The sequence below is a fragment of the Apaloderma vittatum genome, unplaced genomic scaffold (genome assembly GCF_000703405.1).
Source record: "Apaloderma vittatum isolate BGI_N311 unplaced genomic scaffold, ASM70340v1 scaffold5055, whole genome shotgun sequence".
Classification (NCBI taxonomy): Eukaryota; Metazoa; Chordata; class Aves; order Trogoniformes; family Trogonidae; genus Apaloderma; species Apaloderma vittatum.
The window spans coordinates 36842-56725 of NW_009718642.1; the positions used below are offsets into that span (position 1 = coordinate 36842).

Here is a 19884-nt window from a genome sequence, read left to right on the forward strand (position 1 = left end):
GAATGTGCCTCACACACACTTTGCTTTTTCACCGGCTGTGCTGGGTGATGATGGTTCCTGTTCCCATCAGCCATGTGCTGCAGTGAATCCCCTGCCCAGCAGCGATTTCTCTTTGCAAGGCTGTAGGCGTTTTAGCAGACCTTCACTGTGAGGGTGGTGAGGCACTGGAGGAGGTTGCTCAGGGAAGTTGTGGATGCCCCATCCCTGGAAGTGTTCAAGGCCCGGCTGGACAGGGCTCTGAGCAGCCTGGTCTAGCGGGAGGTGTCCCTGCCCACGGCCGAGGGGTTGGAATGAAATGATCTTTAAGGTCCCTTCCAACCCGAACCATTTCATGATTCTATGACTTTTTGCTGAGGCACCACGAGGAATTAATCTTAGCACGCAGGAGGATATGGATGTGTGCGTTTCCTTTTGCTTTCCACTATTCTTAGATGTCTTTCTTCTGTATTACGTTGATAAAATCTTGAACACAGAAATGGCGTACCAATAAGCAGATGTGGCACTAGAAACTGTTACTCAAAAAGCAATGTTGTAGTTTAGGCAAACATGTTAAAATCCTTCTTTCCAAGGCAAAGTAACATCATTCTTTCTTGTCACACCATGCCATACAAATTTTAAAGCTCTTCAGTATTTTTCTGTCCCAAAATAAGGAGAAATTTCACAGGCAGAAATACGACGTCTCTGAGTGGGATTGATGTCTAATGCAAAAGGAAAGTAGTAAGCTATGTAATCAGCATCCTGAGCTGCTTGGCCCCAGTGTGAAGCGTTGAGAGTGGGAGAAGTGAATTGCTCCTAAACATCAAGTTTTCTTTTGCAGGGCTAGAGCCCCAGTCACCAAAACCACCCGTGGGGAAGACATCAGCCGCTCCGCTGAGCTCCCGTGCCCAGCTGAAAGGGAATGAAGATGAACTTGATCCAACCTGTGCAGCTGCCACACTGAAACTTATTAGAGACAAACTACCACAGTTACCACCTCCACATGCCAGGTTATCTTTGTTTTATTTCTTGTAGAAACTGCTTTCTCTCAGTTGTATTTATTAGTCCTGAAAGCATACAGAAAAGCACTTATGATCTAGGCAAACTGCTGAGGCGATCTTGGTTTCATTTTGAAGTTACAATTCTTTTACTGAGATGTAAGTTTGCTGCTTAATACTGGATTTAAAATTGGGATTTTGTTAAAGGAACCTTTTACTCTTTTACTATTCCCTTGGTTTAGTTTTTATTTTCTTTATTTATTTTAGTTTATTTGTAAATGGATTCTATGAAAATGTAAAGTGTTTGCTTCTAACAAAAAAAAAATCTACATTTTGAGTAATTTTTTGTTTGCAACTAAACAGAACATATCCTAATACTAAGTTAGAAAATAGTTTCAACCCTCTCTTTGTTCTTAGTGGCTTATCCTGTCAGTGCTGCCTGGAGAGGTGTCGTACTGATTCTAAAGATGTATTTGTTGTCAATTCTGTTCAAATCTTCGTGAAACTCCAACTTGGGAAACTGGAATGTAACGACAGAAAGAGAAAGGAGCATTCAGATGTACATTTTTATTCTTTAATCTTTAAAAAGTTAAGGTTTCAGTAAGGTGACTAAGACCATTTGTGAATAACCAAGGTCTCCACAGTAGGTGCTGTGGGTTTTGAAGACTGATTAATTCTGTAGCGGTGTTGCACAGTCAGTGTTGTAGACGCAAGATGGAATTTTGTCAGCAAAAATAAAGGCTCTGTGATCTCTGTGACTACCGTGCAAACATGGGCATGAGTTTGCAGAAGCAAGGTCTTTCTAAAAATGGTTTGCCACATCAGTAGCTCTTGTTACAGTGCATGTATGATCCACTACTGCCCCCGTTAGATCTCTAGGCATCTGCACCCCTGGTATATATGCTTTATCTAGCTTTAGCTGAATGTGCAGTTTAAGCTTCATGGTGCTGTAGTTGGAGTGAGTGGTGTTATGGTCTGTACCTTTTTTTTTTTAAAAAAAAAAGAAAAGGACAATCCTGTAAAGGTAGTTCTAGTCCTAGATCTAAGACAGTATTAGTGTTGGTGTGAAAATCTTATGAAAAAAGGAGAAAAAGTTGTGGTCATTGCTATTCTGTTGTATTGACTTTTCATCAATTTTCTCCAGTGACTCTGCAACTACTGAGCCAACAGCCTTGGAAGAGCCTGACAGTAAGAGAAAAAAACTAGAAGAAGAAAGAGCTAAAGCTCCCCTCATGCCTTTTGGATTAGATCTTCACTACTGGGGACAGGATCAGCCAAGCGCTGGGAAGATTCTCAAGTAATGCTTTTTTTTCTTTTAAGACAAATAAAACAAATATATAGATTTACTTGTACTCAGAGGTCATGCAGCAGGGTGAGTGCTATTTCTTTTGATAATTACTTGTCTTCTTTCCCGTGTGTTGTAGGGCCCACAAACAAAGTCAGAAACTCTACCTTTAAAAGCTGTTTGTTTTGAGAAGACGTGATACTAATTAAATATCCTTTGATGCTTCAAAGCACATTTTTTTTCCACCTTTTTCATGTTTATGTATTATTTGCAGCACGGCATCACTTACTGCAATTTAAATTGGTACCTCATTATGCAAAGTGCTACGCAAGTGCGTGATAGACGTTCCCTCTGCTTGAGCCTGTGCAGTCTAAATAAATAGCAGGTGAGGCAGGAGAAAGGCTAAGGAGATGTCGGAGGTATTTTTTCTGACTTTACAGAGTGTTAACTGAGGAAATTGATGTGCTTGTTCAGTCACACAAGAAATAAGTGGGCAGGTACAGGATTTGAATTTGGATCTCTCGCTTTCCATTCTGGTCTGGGAAGGTTTTGTGTTTCTTGGACACACAGCGTTGCTGACTTTGGGAAAGCTTTAGCAATGCCAGGGAGAAGATGTGGTAGGTATACCTCAGAATTTGTTTCTAGCAGTCAGTTTTTAGACCTCCTTTTTAGCACTAGTATTTTTATATGAAAATTGGGATGCCAAGTCCTCCCTCTATAAATTTCATTTAAGTCCACCAGAACTTTAGTCTCAGTGTGTATCATACCTGGCTTGAAAAAGGCAAAAATCATTGACTGGCTGGGTTGCAAATCAGACTCTCAGTAGTAATTTAGTTTGTTTTCTTACTAAACCAAACAAACAGAAAAAAAACCCCACAAACTCATAGCCACGGTGTGAAGACACTGTTTGCCAAAAAGAGCAAGAGGAGAGCTTTGCCCCTGTACCTGATGGCATGAAATGCTGAATATATTTTAAATTATTGATAGCCAGTGAAATTTGATACATAATAGTGCTTTAACAGTCACTCCAAGCTTTGGGTTCTGTCTCACGTGGTGTAAGCGCTTTGAAGCCTATAAAATGGTTAAGATTTTCAGCAGGGCTTTAAGAAGCATTTGTCTGTGATAATGCCAAAAAAGTAGTAGGGTTTTATTTTACATTGCAAATGAGTTATTCAGGTCATAAGTGAAATCGGAAGCATATTTCACTGCCTGTCTGCCTTGTGCTGTGCTGTTTTATTTTTATGCTTTCTAATAAAATAGAGGGCACACTTCTGAACCTTATAGTCTATAACTATAGATATGCCAATCTAACTAAAGATAATTTAAGTAACTCTGCACACACAATACCGTTGACCCCTGGGTATAAAATATATTTATTGAAAAATTAAGGTAGTTGTTGGCCAACTCCTTTAACTTTTCTGTGTGCACATACTGTCTCTCTAAGATGCCTAGGGGTTAAAAAAAAAAAAAGCAAATGCAAAATCTAGAGAACGCATATGTAATTTGAATTTTGAAAATCGGGAAAAGTTGTTTCTCTTCATCTGTTTAACACCACACTTAATTACAGCATTTACAGTAACTTAAGATTTTAATAGTAAGAATGTAGCTACCAGGAAGATGATTTTCTGAAGAAGATTTGTTTAGCTGGTAAACGGTGAACCATCGCCTTCTCTAGAAGGTGACAGTGGGCTCCACGAAAACGTGGGGCTGAGCCATTTTCCCTACTGCTGCCCTCACTCACACAACTCATTAAGCCAGTTTAAGAACTCTTAAAAATATGTTTATAAAGCTGTAGTAGTACTTTTTTTCGGATGGGGAGGAGCGTATATTGCACAGTGTTGTACTGTGTAGAGACTGCTGTGCCAGCTTAATAGTTTTGGATAGCATGAGCCTTCCAAACTCATCTACCCTTCTTCTTGAATTAATTTAGCTTACTCTTAGGATCAGAGTAAATTAGCTGGTGCAGCACTTTTTATGACTGTGACTAGGAGGTTTGAAATAGCTCATTTAGCACTTGCTCCAGGATCTCGGTGTCCATCATACTGGCTTTAGAATCTATATTTATTTAAATTTTTTATAAGCTTTGTATCATTTTAGGAATTAAGTTGATATAAATTTGTTGAAAGCATGGAACATTTTTCCAGGAGCTGGACTTTCTTTCAGATATTGGTTAGCCATTACTTTTGTTTTGTTTCCATTAAAGCCTCTGTTACTTCTCTAGATCAGTAATACACTTTCTTTGAGTGTGAGATGTTGATCTTTCAGTTGATTATCTGGTCCTTTTCTGATCCCTCTTGCAAAAAGGTTTTACTTGAAACAGGCATCATTTTTTCAGACAAAGATCTCATATTCTACTCTTTGAAATGCTGCTAAAATTACAACAGCAGGAAATCAGAAGGCATTGGGAATTAACACTACTTTGTTCTTTTCTCATCTGCCTGTAAGTCATGCTGGGAGAAAATTATATGCTTGTAGTAAACAGTATTATTTATGAATACCTGTGTAGGAATCAGGCTATTGTAAGCCCAGCTGCCAAATACTGATCAGTGGTATATAGAATAAAACATAATTGTAATTTCCTTGAGATTTGTTGGATGCAGATTTGGCTGGGGGAGACATCAAAAATATTAAATCGAACTTTTTCCTAATTGGAGAGGTTGGCAAGCAAAACTGTTTAATGTCTCGTCATTCTCCTGTAACTGAAATTAGATAATTTAGAGCGGGAGGGGACCTCAGACCACCAAAGGACACTCAGATTTTGTGAAGAGATTCTGTAAGGCTCCCTTGCACACAGAAGTCCTGTACGGTCTTTTTAGGAATGTCTTCCCCTCCTTGTGCCGGTAAGGTTCGTAACGCAGAGCTAGCAGTGAATCTTGGGTTTAGGATTGTATTAAAACTAAGCAAATAAATTTATTTCATTCCTTTATTTACTATCTGTTGTACAGTCTTGCACAAAAATTCTGAAACTAAAGTACAGTACCATTCAAACATTGTACTGAAGTCATACTGGTACATTATAAAGATTCTTAGAGGTTTTTTTGTTTAGGCTATGGTTTGCATAATTGTGTGATTAAAAACTTTTTTTCTTTAAACCAAAAATTGTGGAAACATATTACTATGTTTAATGTTGAATTAGCCTCAGTTATAATTCTTTTAGTTTTATACCTTAATTTACCAGAATAAAGTTATTTTGACTTTATGACAGATTAGAATTTTTCTGTCACTAGAGAGGTATATTCAATGAAGAAATTATTGGAAAGCCTGAATCTCTTTAGCAAATGTTGAACATTTTTCTGTTGATTCGGCAAATCATGGAATTGCTTCAAAATTGCTTAATCCCTTTTTAAATTCATTTCTAATCTCTTTACATAGTTTTGAATGATCAGCTGTTGCAGTAAACCCAGCAGATAGATTTGTTGTAGCCTGCTAAGGTCAGATAATTTCCTTCACTTCTGTTTTCCTTGTCGTCTGCTGAAAACTTGCTCAGATAAAGTTCATCACAACTTTCTTTAAGTGTTGGCTTATATGCTTTCTTTATTTTTTTTAAGCGTAAGTTTATGTACTTTGCTGGATTGAGTTCACTGTGATTAATGAAGCCGGTGCTCCCGTATATACAGCTCCGCAGTCTACAGAAGGCAAAGTCTCAGAAGCAGGGATGACATCCAGGGATATTAATGAGTGAGAGGAATTGGATGTGGACAGAGAAAATCCTCTCAAATCAGTCTGGGACTGATTGGATGGAAGAGCTCTGTGGAAGAAAGGGATTTCAAAGTGTCCTTTATGAATTTTAAGTCCTTATCAAGACATCTGTCATCTAGATATCTCTGTCTTGCTTGTAATAAGCCACAGACATGCAGGCTGGATTTTTTTTTTTTTTTGCTTAGTTTAGCTGTATTTTTTCACTTTAATTTCATTATTTCCTTGAATTTAGGGTGGGATTCTTCTTGTTTAACTTCAGATGTCTCAGAGTTAGATATCTGCACTTAAGCTGGTCACCCTAATTTCTATTTGTGATTAAGGAAAAGAAGCATTTACCGTCAGAGGGACAGTCATTGGATCCTAAGATTAGCACCTAAAATGAGTCAGGTAATGAATCTCTGGGGTTGCCTGTTTCTCATTATAGACTATCAGCAGCTCGGGGTGCTAAAATGGAATTGTTTGGGTACTGTTCAGAAAATCTGAAATAACTACATCAGTCAAGGGTCCTAGCTCCCATTCTCTCCCACTCCTCATATCCACTGACATCGTCATAATTTTATTTGTATTTTTGCCTATATCTGTCTGTAAATACAGGTGACACCTGCAAATTTAAAATAACTTTTCAGTGGATTAGCTTAACTTTCTCGAGGAGTACCCCATTAGTTTCTCAAGACTTATGGACACTGTATAGGAGAACCTGAATGAAAATGTCCGTATGGCTCAGCTGATGTTTGTTCTCTTCCTTGGTCTCGATATATCGCAACATACTCTGATTTCAGCTCCTGCTTCTCTGCTGCTACAGAAGTTAGAGCTACCTAGAATCAGATCAGACAAGATCAAACTGTTTCCTCCCTGATCTATCTTCTCTGTTTAATCATACAAGCATTTTGTTACAAAGAATGTTAAATATAGAATTACGAATTTATTCACGGAAACTGGATAGAGGATAACAGGACTCTGCGTGTCAGGTCATGGACTAAAGCTAAGACTTGTAATAGCTTAGCAGGTTAAACAAGAAATCAATACTAGAAAGACTTTGGTGTTTTAAAAACATAGTATAGGAGTCATAAGAAAGAATGGTAAGTTTTTCTAATTCACTAGTAACTCTTCCTTTCGTTTTACATGTAAGTTTGCCACAGGATGATACTGGCATCTTTATGTGCTTTCTTACAACTTTGTGAATACTTTTCCTTTGTAATTTTCCCAGATTTACTTCTGAGCATCGATTTTGGGCACCCAGTGAAGTAGAAGAAGAGGTGGAAAATAAAGAAATATCTGAAATGTTAAAAACTAGATATATAACATTTGCTGGCAAGTTTGAACCAGTGAAACATAAATGTCGAGCACCAATGCCTGATGGAAGTCTGTGTGAAAGACAAGATCGGTTTAAGGTGAGCACCAAGTTATTTAGTTTCTATGTGCTATATGGAGCAGATCTTGTTAAAACGTGCATAAAAGTTTATTTCACATTGTAAATATAGCTCAAGGGAGTGGAAGAAAATTGTGTCTGGAGAAGATTGCTATGCTTCGTATAGGAAATGTCCTTTTACTAAGGAAGCTGTAAACATTTAAGGAACTCTCAGATATTTTTGGCATTCATCATAGGTATTTGTATTTTATTTATTACTGTGATACATGAGTCCCTGGCGATACAGAAGAGACAGTTAGTTGTCGGAAAATTTCCGTCATTTAGAGACATATTTGATATTAACTCTTTTTAGAAACTTGTGTGTTTGAGGGGCGCAGAAATTTTATTTTACAGATTAGGTTTTATGAAAGCTAAATCCTACACAGCCTCAAATTATGAGCCGTGTTGAGCAGAAATACTTTCCTTAAATACTTTGTTCTAATATCCCTGTTCTTCCTGTGATATCTGAGATTGAAGGATCTGAATAAACTAAAATATGGGGACAGGGATGAAGCGTAAACAGCAATGTACATCACAGCGTGAGCACCCTTGTTCCAGACTTGACAGGGTGTATTACCTGGTCTCTTGAAACTGGATATACATATTACAAAGAGCTCGTGGGAGCTGAGGGGGACTGGGAATCAAGTGTAGAGTTTTGTTGCCTGATTCCAGCGTCTGGCTTTAAGCTATGTTGTATAACATGTAAATGTTTTCTTTTTGTTCAGAAGCTTTGAGATCTTTTTTTCCCCTTTCTTTCTGAAGTGCCCTTTCCATGGAAAAATAATTCCTCGGGATGAGTCTGGGATTCCCATTAATGCGGAGGACAGAGCCAGAGAAGAAAAGATGCGGTTTGAGAAGCAAGCAGCTCAGCCAGGTTTGTGTTTGCAAAGCATGTTAAAAGAAATGTATTAGGCAGAGGTGGGAGATAGGCTTTAAATGCAAGTGTAAACCCTTTATTGTGTATGTTTTTGTGTAGTGTACAACATTTACAATATCTGCAACGTATTTAGATTCTATACAATGTTTGTAAATACTGTATTTATCTTTCATATATTGCACCTACAATATATTGTAAATACATTGTATCTGTATGTTATATGTATTGTATTTATATATAAATACCATGTAATTATGAAGTGGACAGCAATCTCAGATACTGTTGGACAACAAATGTGACAGAAGGAAAGGAACTGATTCTTCTGTTGATAAAGGCACAGGTTGAGATCCACAGCGCTGGATCTCATTTCTGTTTTGCTCTTAACCATGTTCTCTCATTTAAATTCAAGTTGATTTTAATTTGCAGATTGTTTGCAGTCATTCTTGCTCATGTGGTAACTGCGGATGCATGTGTGCACTGAATAAGGTTAACGTTATGTTTGTTCTTTGTTTCCAGTAGTTATCATAACGTTCCCAACACTTCTCAGACAGATGAGTTATAGCCTTTATCTTAAGGAATTTGTTTGTTAAGGACGATTAAACTTATTTCCTGGGAAATGCCTGACAGTAACTGATCCCAGGCTTCTGAAAAGTAATTGACTAATCTTGCTAGTCTCTAACAGTTTTGATTTAAGTAATGTAATGATAATATCACTGTGTTACCACAAATATTGGCAAACTGGGATTTTTTGTCACAATATGGAAATATATTTTTCCTGTGTCTGTTCATATCTGTCATATTCTATATTTTCTGTATCTACTCACTGCTTGTGTTTTAGAAGTAGCGTTCTTGGCCTTGTTATGCAGCGCATCTGTGCAGCATTGCTAGAAGATACTCTGAACTAGGGAAGCCCTCACCTGGGGCTTTACTTTATCGGCGTTATAACTAGTCTGGGTGTTGTAATAGGCATGATATTTGGGATGGGCTTGAGGAAGGGAGCCAGCAGACAGATCTGTGCTATTGTTTACATGTAACTCTGCAATACTCTGGATTTTGTTTTTAACAATGGGAATGGGCAACAAAACTCATGGCTTATCCTTCTCCAAGATTATTTGTACATTTTTAGCCAGGATAAAGCTGTGGACTGCTAGGTAAGGAATGCAGGCGATGAGAAGGACAGCAAGCAATGAAGGCAGGAAGCAGGAAGCACAGGCAGGAAGACTTCCCAGAGGAGTAAGAGACGTTTTGACATTAGTACAGCTAAACCTCATTGGTGATGGATAGAAGGTGGATTTTGATAGAGCACTGAGGGGACTGCAGCCAGAAAGCTACTGGAAGTGGAGGGACTGCAAAGGAAGATGGGAGAGCGGGATCTGTCCAGCAAAGACACAGTTTATAATTGAAGTGGACAGATTTGTTTTCAAAGCTTTTATTTAGTCTGCCTTCCTCCAGCAGGTCTTAGTTTTCTCTGTTTTGAGCTATTTATTTTAGGTGAGCATTCTGCATTCTAATTAAACTTTCTCATAGGTGTTATCATTTTGATATCTTGTAGTATACTCCCTCTGAGGAGTTAGTTCTCTCTTTCGGCTCTGACTCACTCAGTATTTCACCAGTGTCACAGTCATATATACTGTTAATGAGGCTACTAAACTTTCCACAAAGCCCTTCAGAGCGTAACAAACATCTGCTGGTCTGTTATCCAGAAAGGTCTGTGTCAAATGAATGTGCATTTACAGCTGACCCACCCAGTTTCCTTTAATACTGGTTTGGCCATTACCAGCACCACAGCGGTGCGGCGCTCACTGAACACCTTCTGGTGGCTCCGTGTGTTGAGAAGTGCTACCTTTGCCAGCAGTTCCCGCTCTTGTCCAGGAAGAATGAAGCGCTCTGAGCTGGCATCCAGCCCACGGCACGGGCACAGTTGGACCGTCACAGCGAAACCAGGGCAGAGGAGTGGATGTTGTGCTAAAAAGGAAAGTTCCCAACTTAGTTATGATGGACTAAAACTAGCAAATTAAACTGGTAGATGTTGTTGAGGTTTCAAACTAGAAACTAATACTCTGGTATAAAAATCACTTGCACTGAAAAATATTGATTTATTTTTTTTTTCCCCTGTGAAATTGCCACTGCTTCAGGCTAGACGTAATATTTATTTTTATTACAGTGTCAGCTCCATGTTGTTAGAGGCCTCTCACCTCTGGCCTATGGATGTGTACGTTAGTCCCAAACCAGTGTTGACACGGCTGTGTTGGTTATCGAGTGCCGTTGTTAAGCAGAAATGTCATACAGAGGTCCAGCCCCTCTGTCTGGGGAGATACTGAACAAGCTCTGGCACTTAATTTATTGGACAAAACCTTATAAGTTTTTAAAGCCATACATATACCAGATATCACTAAATACTTTTATCTGCTGCTTTTTGTTGCTTTCTTTTCTTTCCGTGCATCACTATATTTTTTATGATGTTTTCATCAGTTTTTAGGAACGGTCCTTTGTGTGTATGCTTGGGGCTTGGGGGTTTTCATTGGTTTTTTTGGGGGGGGTTTGGGGTTTGGTTGTTATTTTTTTTTAAACAAAGCAAGCCTGCGCAGTGCTGCTTTGGAAAATATAGAAGTGGGAACCCAATGTACAGGAAGTGCTTTGGTTTTATGATTGGCAACACGATTTGCTAATCATGAGAGTTTGAAAAATATAGAAAAAAAACTTTTAAATTTGAGGATGAGTCATGTAATTAAATTGCACCAAAGTCCTTCCTTCATCTTTTTCTTTTTGGGTGGTAGGTTTATTTTCATCCTCACGTGATCGAAGGGGAAAACAATTACGTAAAAGTAATACAGTTTGTGTAAAAATGACTATGTTTTGACAATGCTGTCATTGTTAATATGGAACATTTTTTGACTTGGTATAAAATTTTAAACTCTAGCTAATGTCCTCGAAACGGTGCTTGGGGCTTTTCAGTCCTGAAACAATGCATCAGGTGGGATTACGCTGACCTGCTAATCTGCAGTGTTCATCCTTTTCCAATAGTTCACACACAGGAGCAAATTAAGTGCCTATTTTTTGTGTCAACCCTGAAGAGTATCTGGTTTTTCAGCCCTTAGTGACTTGTTAACAAACAGGTATCAGGACAGGCTGGTGAAGGCAGGCCGCTGGCCAGTCAGATGTGAAATAGCATCTCTTTACTAACTACAGTATTGATTCCCGCCTACCCCTGCAAACTGTGTAATTTTCTTTTCCCTGCTGCTAAACTCAGTAACAATGTATGAAGAGCTTTAGGGGCCCATCAATGCTCAAAAAGGCTGCTCTTCCCTGGCATTCTATTGATTTTTCTCAAAGGCTTTTAAATTGCTCCTTCATTTTACTCAAATGCTCATTTCATCTCTACTGGATGCCGGCATTTTTTCGTTGTATTTAAACAATTGCTCCATTCACTGGGTTCCTAAACTGTGACGCCTTCTTATTACTGGGAGATAAACTGTTTAGACAGTTTTCCTTAATCTTGGATTAATCGTTCCTGTATCTGAATTGTGCTGTTCTGTATTCCTTCACTTCAGAAAAAAAAAATAAAGTCTGTGAGGTTTTATGATCTATCAAATATATGTGGTCTATTTTCTCCCTCTATACCTTTCCTGCCCAGGTCTTGCACAGCTTCATTTTCCTCATGCTTTCTGGTGTGTTGGATTGTAATCAGTCCTTGCCTTCACGTACCGTAAGAGGTTAGATCTAACCTTTCCTTGCAAAATTGCTCTGGTGTTCCTAAACACTGTGCTCTTAAGTGAGGACATTGCCTCTGACCTTCCTGAAATGTTGTTAGCGATATTTGTCGCACTCGGTGGCTGTCTTGGTGTATAAGTGAAATTATGTCGTTGTTTAAGACTGTTTATTTTTCTATGTCTACACAGATGTTAAATAAAGGTACTAAACATTTGATATGACAGTTTCTGCAGGCAAGAAAGGCTGACTGAGATATGGGAAACTATATAACAAATGACCAGCAGTTACTGGTTCTGAAAATACAAAATTCTGATACTTATGCTGAGTTTGGATGATGTGGTGCTTGCTACACATTTTTTTCCCAGCCTGTATGCTCAAAGTCTTTACAACACAATACTGTTTTTCTAAATTTCCCCTTGAAGGTATCCATCCTCTGCCCACACTTTTCCTTTCTACTTTGTACCATGTTACCTTGTTCTGATATGCTGGACTCCGCACTGAAGGCGAAAGATCACTCAGGCTTCTTCAAAGAATTTACAGTCTGAATTGTTCTTGTTTTTTTCCAGTGGTGGCATGGATGATCACAATCCATTTACAGTGTATGGTTGGATTCTGAAGCATTAACATTTTGATAAAACTGCAAAACAAGGTTTTGATGAGATAAATTAACTCCTGTACTGTTGTTAAGAGAATAAACTTGATTTAGTTAATTAAACTTAGGAAGTGTGGGATACTTAGAACTTAATATATTTTCCAGATGCAGTATTGGGCTCATGGCAAGAGGATCATGTTGTCTTATTCAAGCATGCCATGTAGGTGTTAGATGTCAGTTTGTGTTTTGAAGCAAGTATGATTCTTTGATGTGGAAAAGTTAGAATGTTGTCACCCCCGCTCTGCTCAAAAGTTAACATACTCAAATTTTGTAGGTTTATTTTTAAACTTATGCAGAATTTATTTCTGGAGATAAGTTCCTCAGCTACACTGTTGGCATTTTGTTCAATTTATAAATAATAATCACTGTGTTTATGTCGCCTCTCCTGCATGGACTGGTTTCCTTGGAGTTTTGCTACTGGGCTACTGCGAATACTTAAGTCTTCCTACAGAACTGCTTTGTCTACAGCAGCTAATAATAGATACTAATCACAGACTGGCAAGGCTTTTCCATCAAGATCTGTAGTTTTGTTTTATCCTCCCTTCCTTTGTGCATGCAATGTACAGCACAGTGACTTTGCCCTTGCCTAGCAGGGACAAGAACCTGTGCCTTAGGAGACTGCAAATTCTGCCTGGGTTTGCAGTTTCAACGTGCGTGCTTTTTCTTTTAAACAGAGTGGCGAGATCCAGAATTCATGAGAGAAGTTGAAGCAGCTACAGGAGTGGATCTTGGTTCCTCTAAAAATAATGGAAAAGGAGGGAAAAAGAAAGGGAAGAAGAAAAAATATCCAAATCTGACAGACCTGAAGCAGCAGGCTAACACTTCTCGTTCCCGACTTGAGAAGAAAGTCTTCAATAAGTAAGATGCTTATGTTCTCTAAAGCCTGTTAAACTGCTGTTTCCCTTTCTTTCAAGGTACTTTCTGTTTCTACATTAATATGCACTTGGAAAACAACTTTCTTCACTAACTGCAGAGCAAAAACACCTTTCTTGCCTAACTGCAGAGCAGGAATTCCTCCTGTATCACTGGAGGGTAAATAGCAAGTACTGATGATGAAGGTTATTTCTTGGAGAGTAATTTTCAGCTAATTTACAAGATTTCCCTTATGAAAGACTTTTCATCCTTCTCTTTTTTTTTTTTATCCTTTAAATGCTGTAGTGGCTTCTCTGTATGATCGAATGATCATTTATTAAACCGGTGGATGCTACCTTATATGCTCAAATAGCACTGGATCTGGAAAAAGATGATATGTTCAGAGTGACACAACTTAGGGCATCAGACACACACTGTAGCAGTGTAGGTGGAGTGAAAATGAAGTTTTTCTTTTTGAAAACCTAAGATGGGCTATCCTGAGCAAAACTTCAGTTAATAAAAGGATCTGTCAAAAAACACAGGATCATAGAATAGTTTGGGCTGGAACCCTGTTCCAACCTCCCTGCCCTGAACAGGGACACCTCCCACTAGACCAGGTTGCTCAAAGCCCCATCCAGCCTGGCCTTGAACACTTCCAGGGAGGGGACATCCACAACTTCCCTGGGTAACCTGTTCCAATGCCTCACCACCCACACTGAAGAATTTCTTCCTAATATCTAATCTAAATCTCCCCTCTTTCAGTTTGAAACTGTTACCCCTTGACTTGTCCCTCATAAGGAGTCACTCCCCATCTTTCCTATAGCTCCATTTAAGTACTGGAAGGCTGCTGTAACAGAGCCTTCTCTTCTCCAGGCTGATCAGCCCCAGCTCTCTCAGCTTGAACTCACAGGAGAGGTGCTCCAGCCCCCTGATCATCTTTGTGGCCTCCTGTGGACCCGCTCAAGCAGGTCCATGTCTTTCTTATACTGGCGCCCCTGAAGCTGGACACATTCCTGCAGGTGGGGTCTCCTGAGAGCAGGTAGAGGGGGTAAAAACCCTCCCTCGACCTGCTGGCCACGCTTCTTCTGATGCAGCCCAGGATGGCTCGTACTCACTTTTTTATCCACCAACACCCCAAAGTCCTTCTCCTCAGGGATACTCTCAATCAACTCGTTGCCCAGCCTGTATTTGTTTTTGGAATTGCCCCACCACATGTGCAGGACCTTGTACTTGGCCATGTTGAACTTCATGAGGTTGGCATGGGCCCAGCTCTCAGGCCTGTCAAGATCCCTCTGGATGGCATCCCTTCCCTCCAGCGTGTCGAGCACACCACATCCTTGGTTTTTTAGCATGTAGCAGTGTTTTTTAATGGTTGCCCTTGAGCCTTTGGTGTATGCTCAGAGACCTTCCTAAACATTTGATTGTTGCCTGCACTTCCTCTGTATGTTCTCTCACTCTTGGCTGTACTAAACTGCCGGCTGGGCCTGGCGCAGTCCCTTGCAACCCAGTATGTACGCACAGTGATCCCTTCCTGTGTATTCTTCAGTGGCACACTGCCATTGCATTTTTTGAATCATAAAATAGAATCATTAAGGTTGAAAAAGACCTCTAAGATAGTCTAGACCAACCGTCTACCCAACACTACCATGACCATTAAACCATGTCCTGAAGGGCCACATCTGCACATTTTTTAAATGCTTCCAGGGATGGTGATTTCACCACTTTCCTGGGCAGCCTGTTCCAATGCCTCACCACTCTTTCAGTAAAGAAATTCTTCCTAATATCCAATCTAAACCTCCCCTGCTGCAACTTGAGGCCATTTCCTCTTGTCCTATCATTAGTAACTTGGGAGAAGAGACCAACACCCACCTCACTACAGCCTCAGGTAGTTGTAGAGATCAATGGAGTTTCCTCTCAGCCTCCTCTTCTCCAGACTAAACAATCTCAGCTCCCTCAGCGGCTCTTCGTAAGACATGTTCTCCAGACCCTTCACCAACCTCTTTGTCCTTCTCTAGACACGCTCCAGCACCTCAGTGTCTTTAATATACTGCGGTTCCCAAAACTGAGCACAGTACTCCAACTGTGACCTCAGAGTGCCGAGTACAGGGGTGAGATCACTTCCCTACCTATTCCTGATATAGGCCAGGATACCGTTGGCCTTGGCCACCTGGGCACAGTGCTGGATGTTCAGCCAGCTGTCCACCAGCACCCCCAGATCCTTTCCAGCCACTCCTCCCCAAGCCTCCCCACTGCCTGGGACTGTTGTGACCCAAGTGCAGGACCCAGCACTTGGCCTTGTTAAACTTCATGATTGGCCTTGGCCCATTAATCCAGTCTGTCCAGATCCCTCTGCAGAGCCTCCCTGCCCTCCGGCAGATCAGCACTTGTGCTCAATTTGGTGTCATATGCAAATTTACTGCGGGTGCACTCAATTCCCTCATCCAGATCATTGATAAAGATATTAAACAAGACTGGCCCCAAAACTGAGCCCTGGGGAACACCACTTGTGACCTGCCACCAACTGGACTGAACTTTGTTCACCACCACTCTCTGGGCTTGGCCATCCAGCCAGTTTTTAACTCAGCAAAGAGTACACCTGTCTGAGCCATGAGCCTCCAGCTCCTTTAGCAGAATGCTGTGGGAGACGGTGTCAAAGGCTTTGCTGAAGTCGAGGTGGACAACGTCCACAGCCTCACAGCCTTCCCTTCTTCCACTAGGCGGGTTACGTGGTCATACAACGAGATCGGGTTGGTCAAACAGGACCTGAATTGCATGAACCCATGCTGGCTGAGCCTGATCCCCTGATCTACTCCTTTCCTAAGAAGGCATTCAATTGATTAAGAAAAATATTTGGTTCCTTGTGCTATGGTCCTTGTCCAGTTAACCCTTGCTGTCTTTTGTAAATATCAAGGACTGGAACTTGCTGCAGGTCTCTCTTCAGTGTAAGAATTGAAGATGATTATTCCCTGTACCAGAGACACATGGACACAGTATTCTTCCCGTGCTGGTGCTGTTTCTGTAAATCTCCCTTTCCTCCCAGTTAACTCACAGACATATGTAAGTTAACTTCAAGGCAGGCACGCTAGCTGAGTTGGAAGTGGGAGTCACCGTCTGGGGTTTAGGATGTGTAGTAGCTCCATATGTCCACTCAGAGGCCGTTTCTGATAACTAGTCTTGGTTAGGTGTAGCTGAAGCATAAATTTGCTGAAGCATGCTTTGGTCTTTGTCAGATGGGAAGCAGCTGCAGCTATTTAAGGAGTTTCACATGTCAAAAAGAAGCAGTCGAAGAAAAGTGCAGTGTGTCAAGTTGTCAAATCAAAAAAGCAAAGTTCTTATTATAAAATCATTAATGGTGGCTTATTCCCTGAACATACTGGACTAGTTGAACAGCATCCAAGACACAGTATTTGTTTAAACTCTGTTTTCCCTTTTCTGATAGAAGAGCCAAATCCACATTGCTTTTATTTACAGAAATAGACATTTTCTGTTAAATTCGCATGTCACCAGATCTTAGTTAGAAGTCAGAGACATGCAGTTCTGGTGATCAGAATTTCATATCAACTTTAACAAAATAAATCTGAAAACCTGGTTTTGGTTTACTGTGGTTTGTGCTAATGATTTTGAGTGCGTGTTAGTGCTCGGCATAGGGAATCAAACCTGTCATGTTTTTAATAGGGTTCATGTTTTGCAGCACTAAACAAGATGATAACCTTGGCTCCTTGTAACAACCTCAAATGACTTCAAATGTGTAGGTGATAAACCTAGGCTCTAGTCTGCCAATAAAGTTAAGTGAAATTGCACACGGATCGTCCAAGTGGGATCTCATTTCATTTACAGTATCACACAATCCAGTGGTGCTAATGTAAAACCTACATGACATGAGAGTGTCAAGGCTATTCTGCACTGCTAAAGGCTCACTTTTCTCCTACCAATTAGGCAATATTTGAAGTGCAAAACCATGACCACATTTTCCTTACTCTGGTAACTTTACTGGCAGAATTTTGCTAAAAGTACACCTCTTCCAGGGTGTTTTTTCTTCAGAATGTTGCTTTTCGTTACAGTTGCTGCTGAGAAAATCTTTAATCCCACCTTTAGTAGTGTTATTGGGAAGTATCCTCTGCTTTCAGATGTTTCAAAATGGCTTTTGAAATGAAGCCATTACAGAGAGCAGTTAGTTAAAACAAAGTCAGCTTGCCTCTGAGAGGGAGCCTCAGGAGCAGAGCTGGAAGAGAGTGTAGGGCCTGATCCTGAAGAAGGGTGGTGCGCACTACCAGGTGGATGTCTTCATTTTAATGCTCAGAAGTGATAAAGGCAGACTGTGACAATGTAGAGTCTAAGAGTATGAGACTTGAAAATATCCACTTTGCGTGATGGAACTTGCCAACTGTGTTTCTCGTGGAGAAATCAAAGGAGACATCGATCAGTGCCATGTTCTTAAGTGGGACATAGTCCCTCAAACCAAGCCCTTACCTGAGATACCTCCCACCCTGTCGGAGCATCCAGGTCTTTATGGCGAGGTGTTAGGAGATAATTTCCTTCTTCATATATAGAGGCAGGGTCACATCTGAGCATGCCTGCAAATACCAGACCCAGATTTCTGAGCTTTGTTAGAGGCACCTAAAGTAACCAGGAAAAACTAGAATACAGGGAAGAACAAAATTCCTCTAGGCAAGGTGCACTCAGCTGTGCACAACAGCTACCCTGACTTTCTGTGGGGGCAGGTGCACACAACCGAGCATTTGCTTCTCTTCTCTTTACTTCTCTTGACTTCTGTTACTTTTTCTGCTTTCTTACCCCTCTGGAGTCAGAAACAGATTCTTCTGCCTTACCAGTTAGAGGATATGTAGGCCTGCTCTCTCTATGCCTTTTATGAGACTCTCCTGCTCCTGTTCTAGGCATCCTCAAAATCTCAGCTGTGTGATCTTCACTCGAGTTTGTGGAGGGAAAAAATTGCAGGTGTCTTGACTCACCCAGTTCAAAAGCACAGCTAGTCACTCCCAGAAGAAGAGAAATCTCTGGGCACCATTTTTCCTGGGAGGAAACAACGGCAGCAAATAAAGAGCAGCAACATGGAGGCAAACCCACATCAGATTTGGGACCACCAGAAAGCTTAAGAGCTCAAAAGTCGATTCCTTTATTTCCATTTTTGAATCTGAAGAACGCTCCAGAGCCTTCTTCAGGCAGGCACCGCAGAGGGCTCAAATGCTTGCCCGTCACGTGGTAGCAGAGATCCCATTCCACTTGATAGAAGAATTAAGATATTGGACATACAGTCCTGACTATGCTGAACTCAAAGCACTTCGCTGTTCTGCAGCAGTGATTTATCTCTCTGCGTGGAGATAAAAAGTGTTGTGCTTGTGGTTTGAATAGCTGCTGCTCGGGAATGGGGGTGCTGCTGGCGTGAGCAAAAAAGTCTTACTCTGCCCAGAGCTGATGAACTGCGACCTGTGAAAGGAAAGTTGCTGGAGGAGTCATAGTTACCTGGATTGAAGAGCAAGCCCTCCCCTCACAAAAACATTCTAGATTCTGCAGGCTGGATTTCGCTGGGGTTTCCAAGTGTTAGTTTTTCTAGATAGTGTTAGATACTTCTAGTTGTTTTTTCCCTGAGGGCAGTTAGATGCTCTTGAAAATCAAACTTGCTATGTGTGACGATCAGAAATAGTGCTAGGAGGGTGGAATGCAGAGCCGCTAAACTGAAAGTCTTTAATTTGTTTACTCCTATTAATAAAATCATTGCTGAATTAAACTATTTGTATTGCTGCAGCTAATTTAGTTAACAAGACAAATTTGTTCAGCCTCATCAGTGCGGTGTTCAGAAGCCTGGTAGTGATTAATCATAGTTCATTTTTCCCCCCAACATTCATAAACATCCTCTGAGATTGTGTAGAATCAATATAACTATTTTTTTATTATTTTTTATTTCTTTTTCAGAGGTGCTATGAAACGAGTGGTGAAAGCAATGAACCGAGTGGACCAAAGAAAGCACGACAAGTTTGCCAACCAGTTTAACTACGCACTGAATTAAGTTGTTAATCTTCTTCACTCTTTGTTTTACTACAAGAGTGCAGCTGCACCAAACCTTTAACGTGGATCTTCATATTTACACTAAAATATTGGGCTAGGTCCATTTTTACTGGAGTAATTTTTTAAATTATTTTTGATGTTATATTATTTGATAATGAACATTAATTTTGGCAAAGATGTGGTGGTATATGGATTGCATTTAATAATTATTTAAAATGTACATGAAATAGAAAATGCTTTATAACTTGTACACGCTCTGGGTAAAATATTCAGGTTTTAGGGTTTTTCCTTCCTAAGGGACTCGTGTAATTTATACTTTGTTTGCCAACATGTGTGTTGTAATTTGCCTCCACTTTCAGGCCTTCATAGAAAAGATGCCTCAGAAACAACTAGTTTTCTGTT

General features: G+C 40.3%; 1 protein-coding gene across 1 annotated transcript in view; it reads left to right on the plus strand.

Annotated features, from left to right (window-relative positions):
• UVSSA (UV-stimulated scaffold protein A) overlaps window positions 1–19483 on the plus strand; it is a gene marked incomplete at its 5' end in the record, with an annotated part of 56067 nt that extends 36584 nt beyond the window's left edge. Inside the window, 6 exons of the mRNA XM_009870312.1 lie at window positions 818–986; window positions 2119–2271; window positions 7166–7349; window positions 8129–8240; window positions 13281–13464; window positions 19390–19483. Coding sequence (XP_009868614.1) covers window positions 818–986; window positions 2119–2271; window positions 7166–7349; window positions 8129–8240; window positions 13281–13464; window positions 19390–19483 — 896 coding nt within the window. The remainder of the gene's footprint in view (window positions 1–817; window positions 987–2118; window positions 2272–7165; window positions 7350–8128; window positions 8241–13280; window positions 13465–19389) is intronic.
• Window positions 19484–19884: the final 401 nt, after the last annotated feature.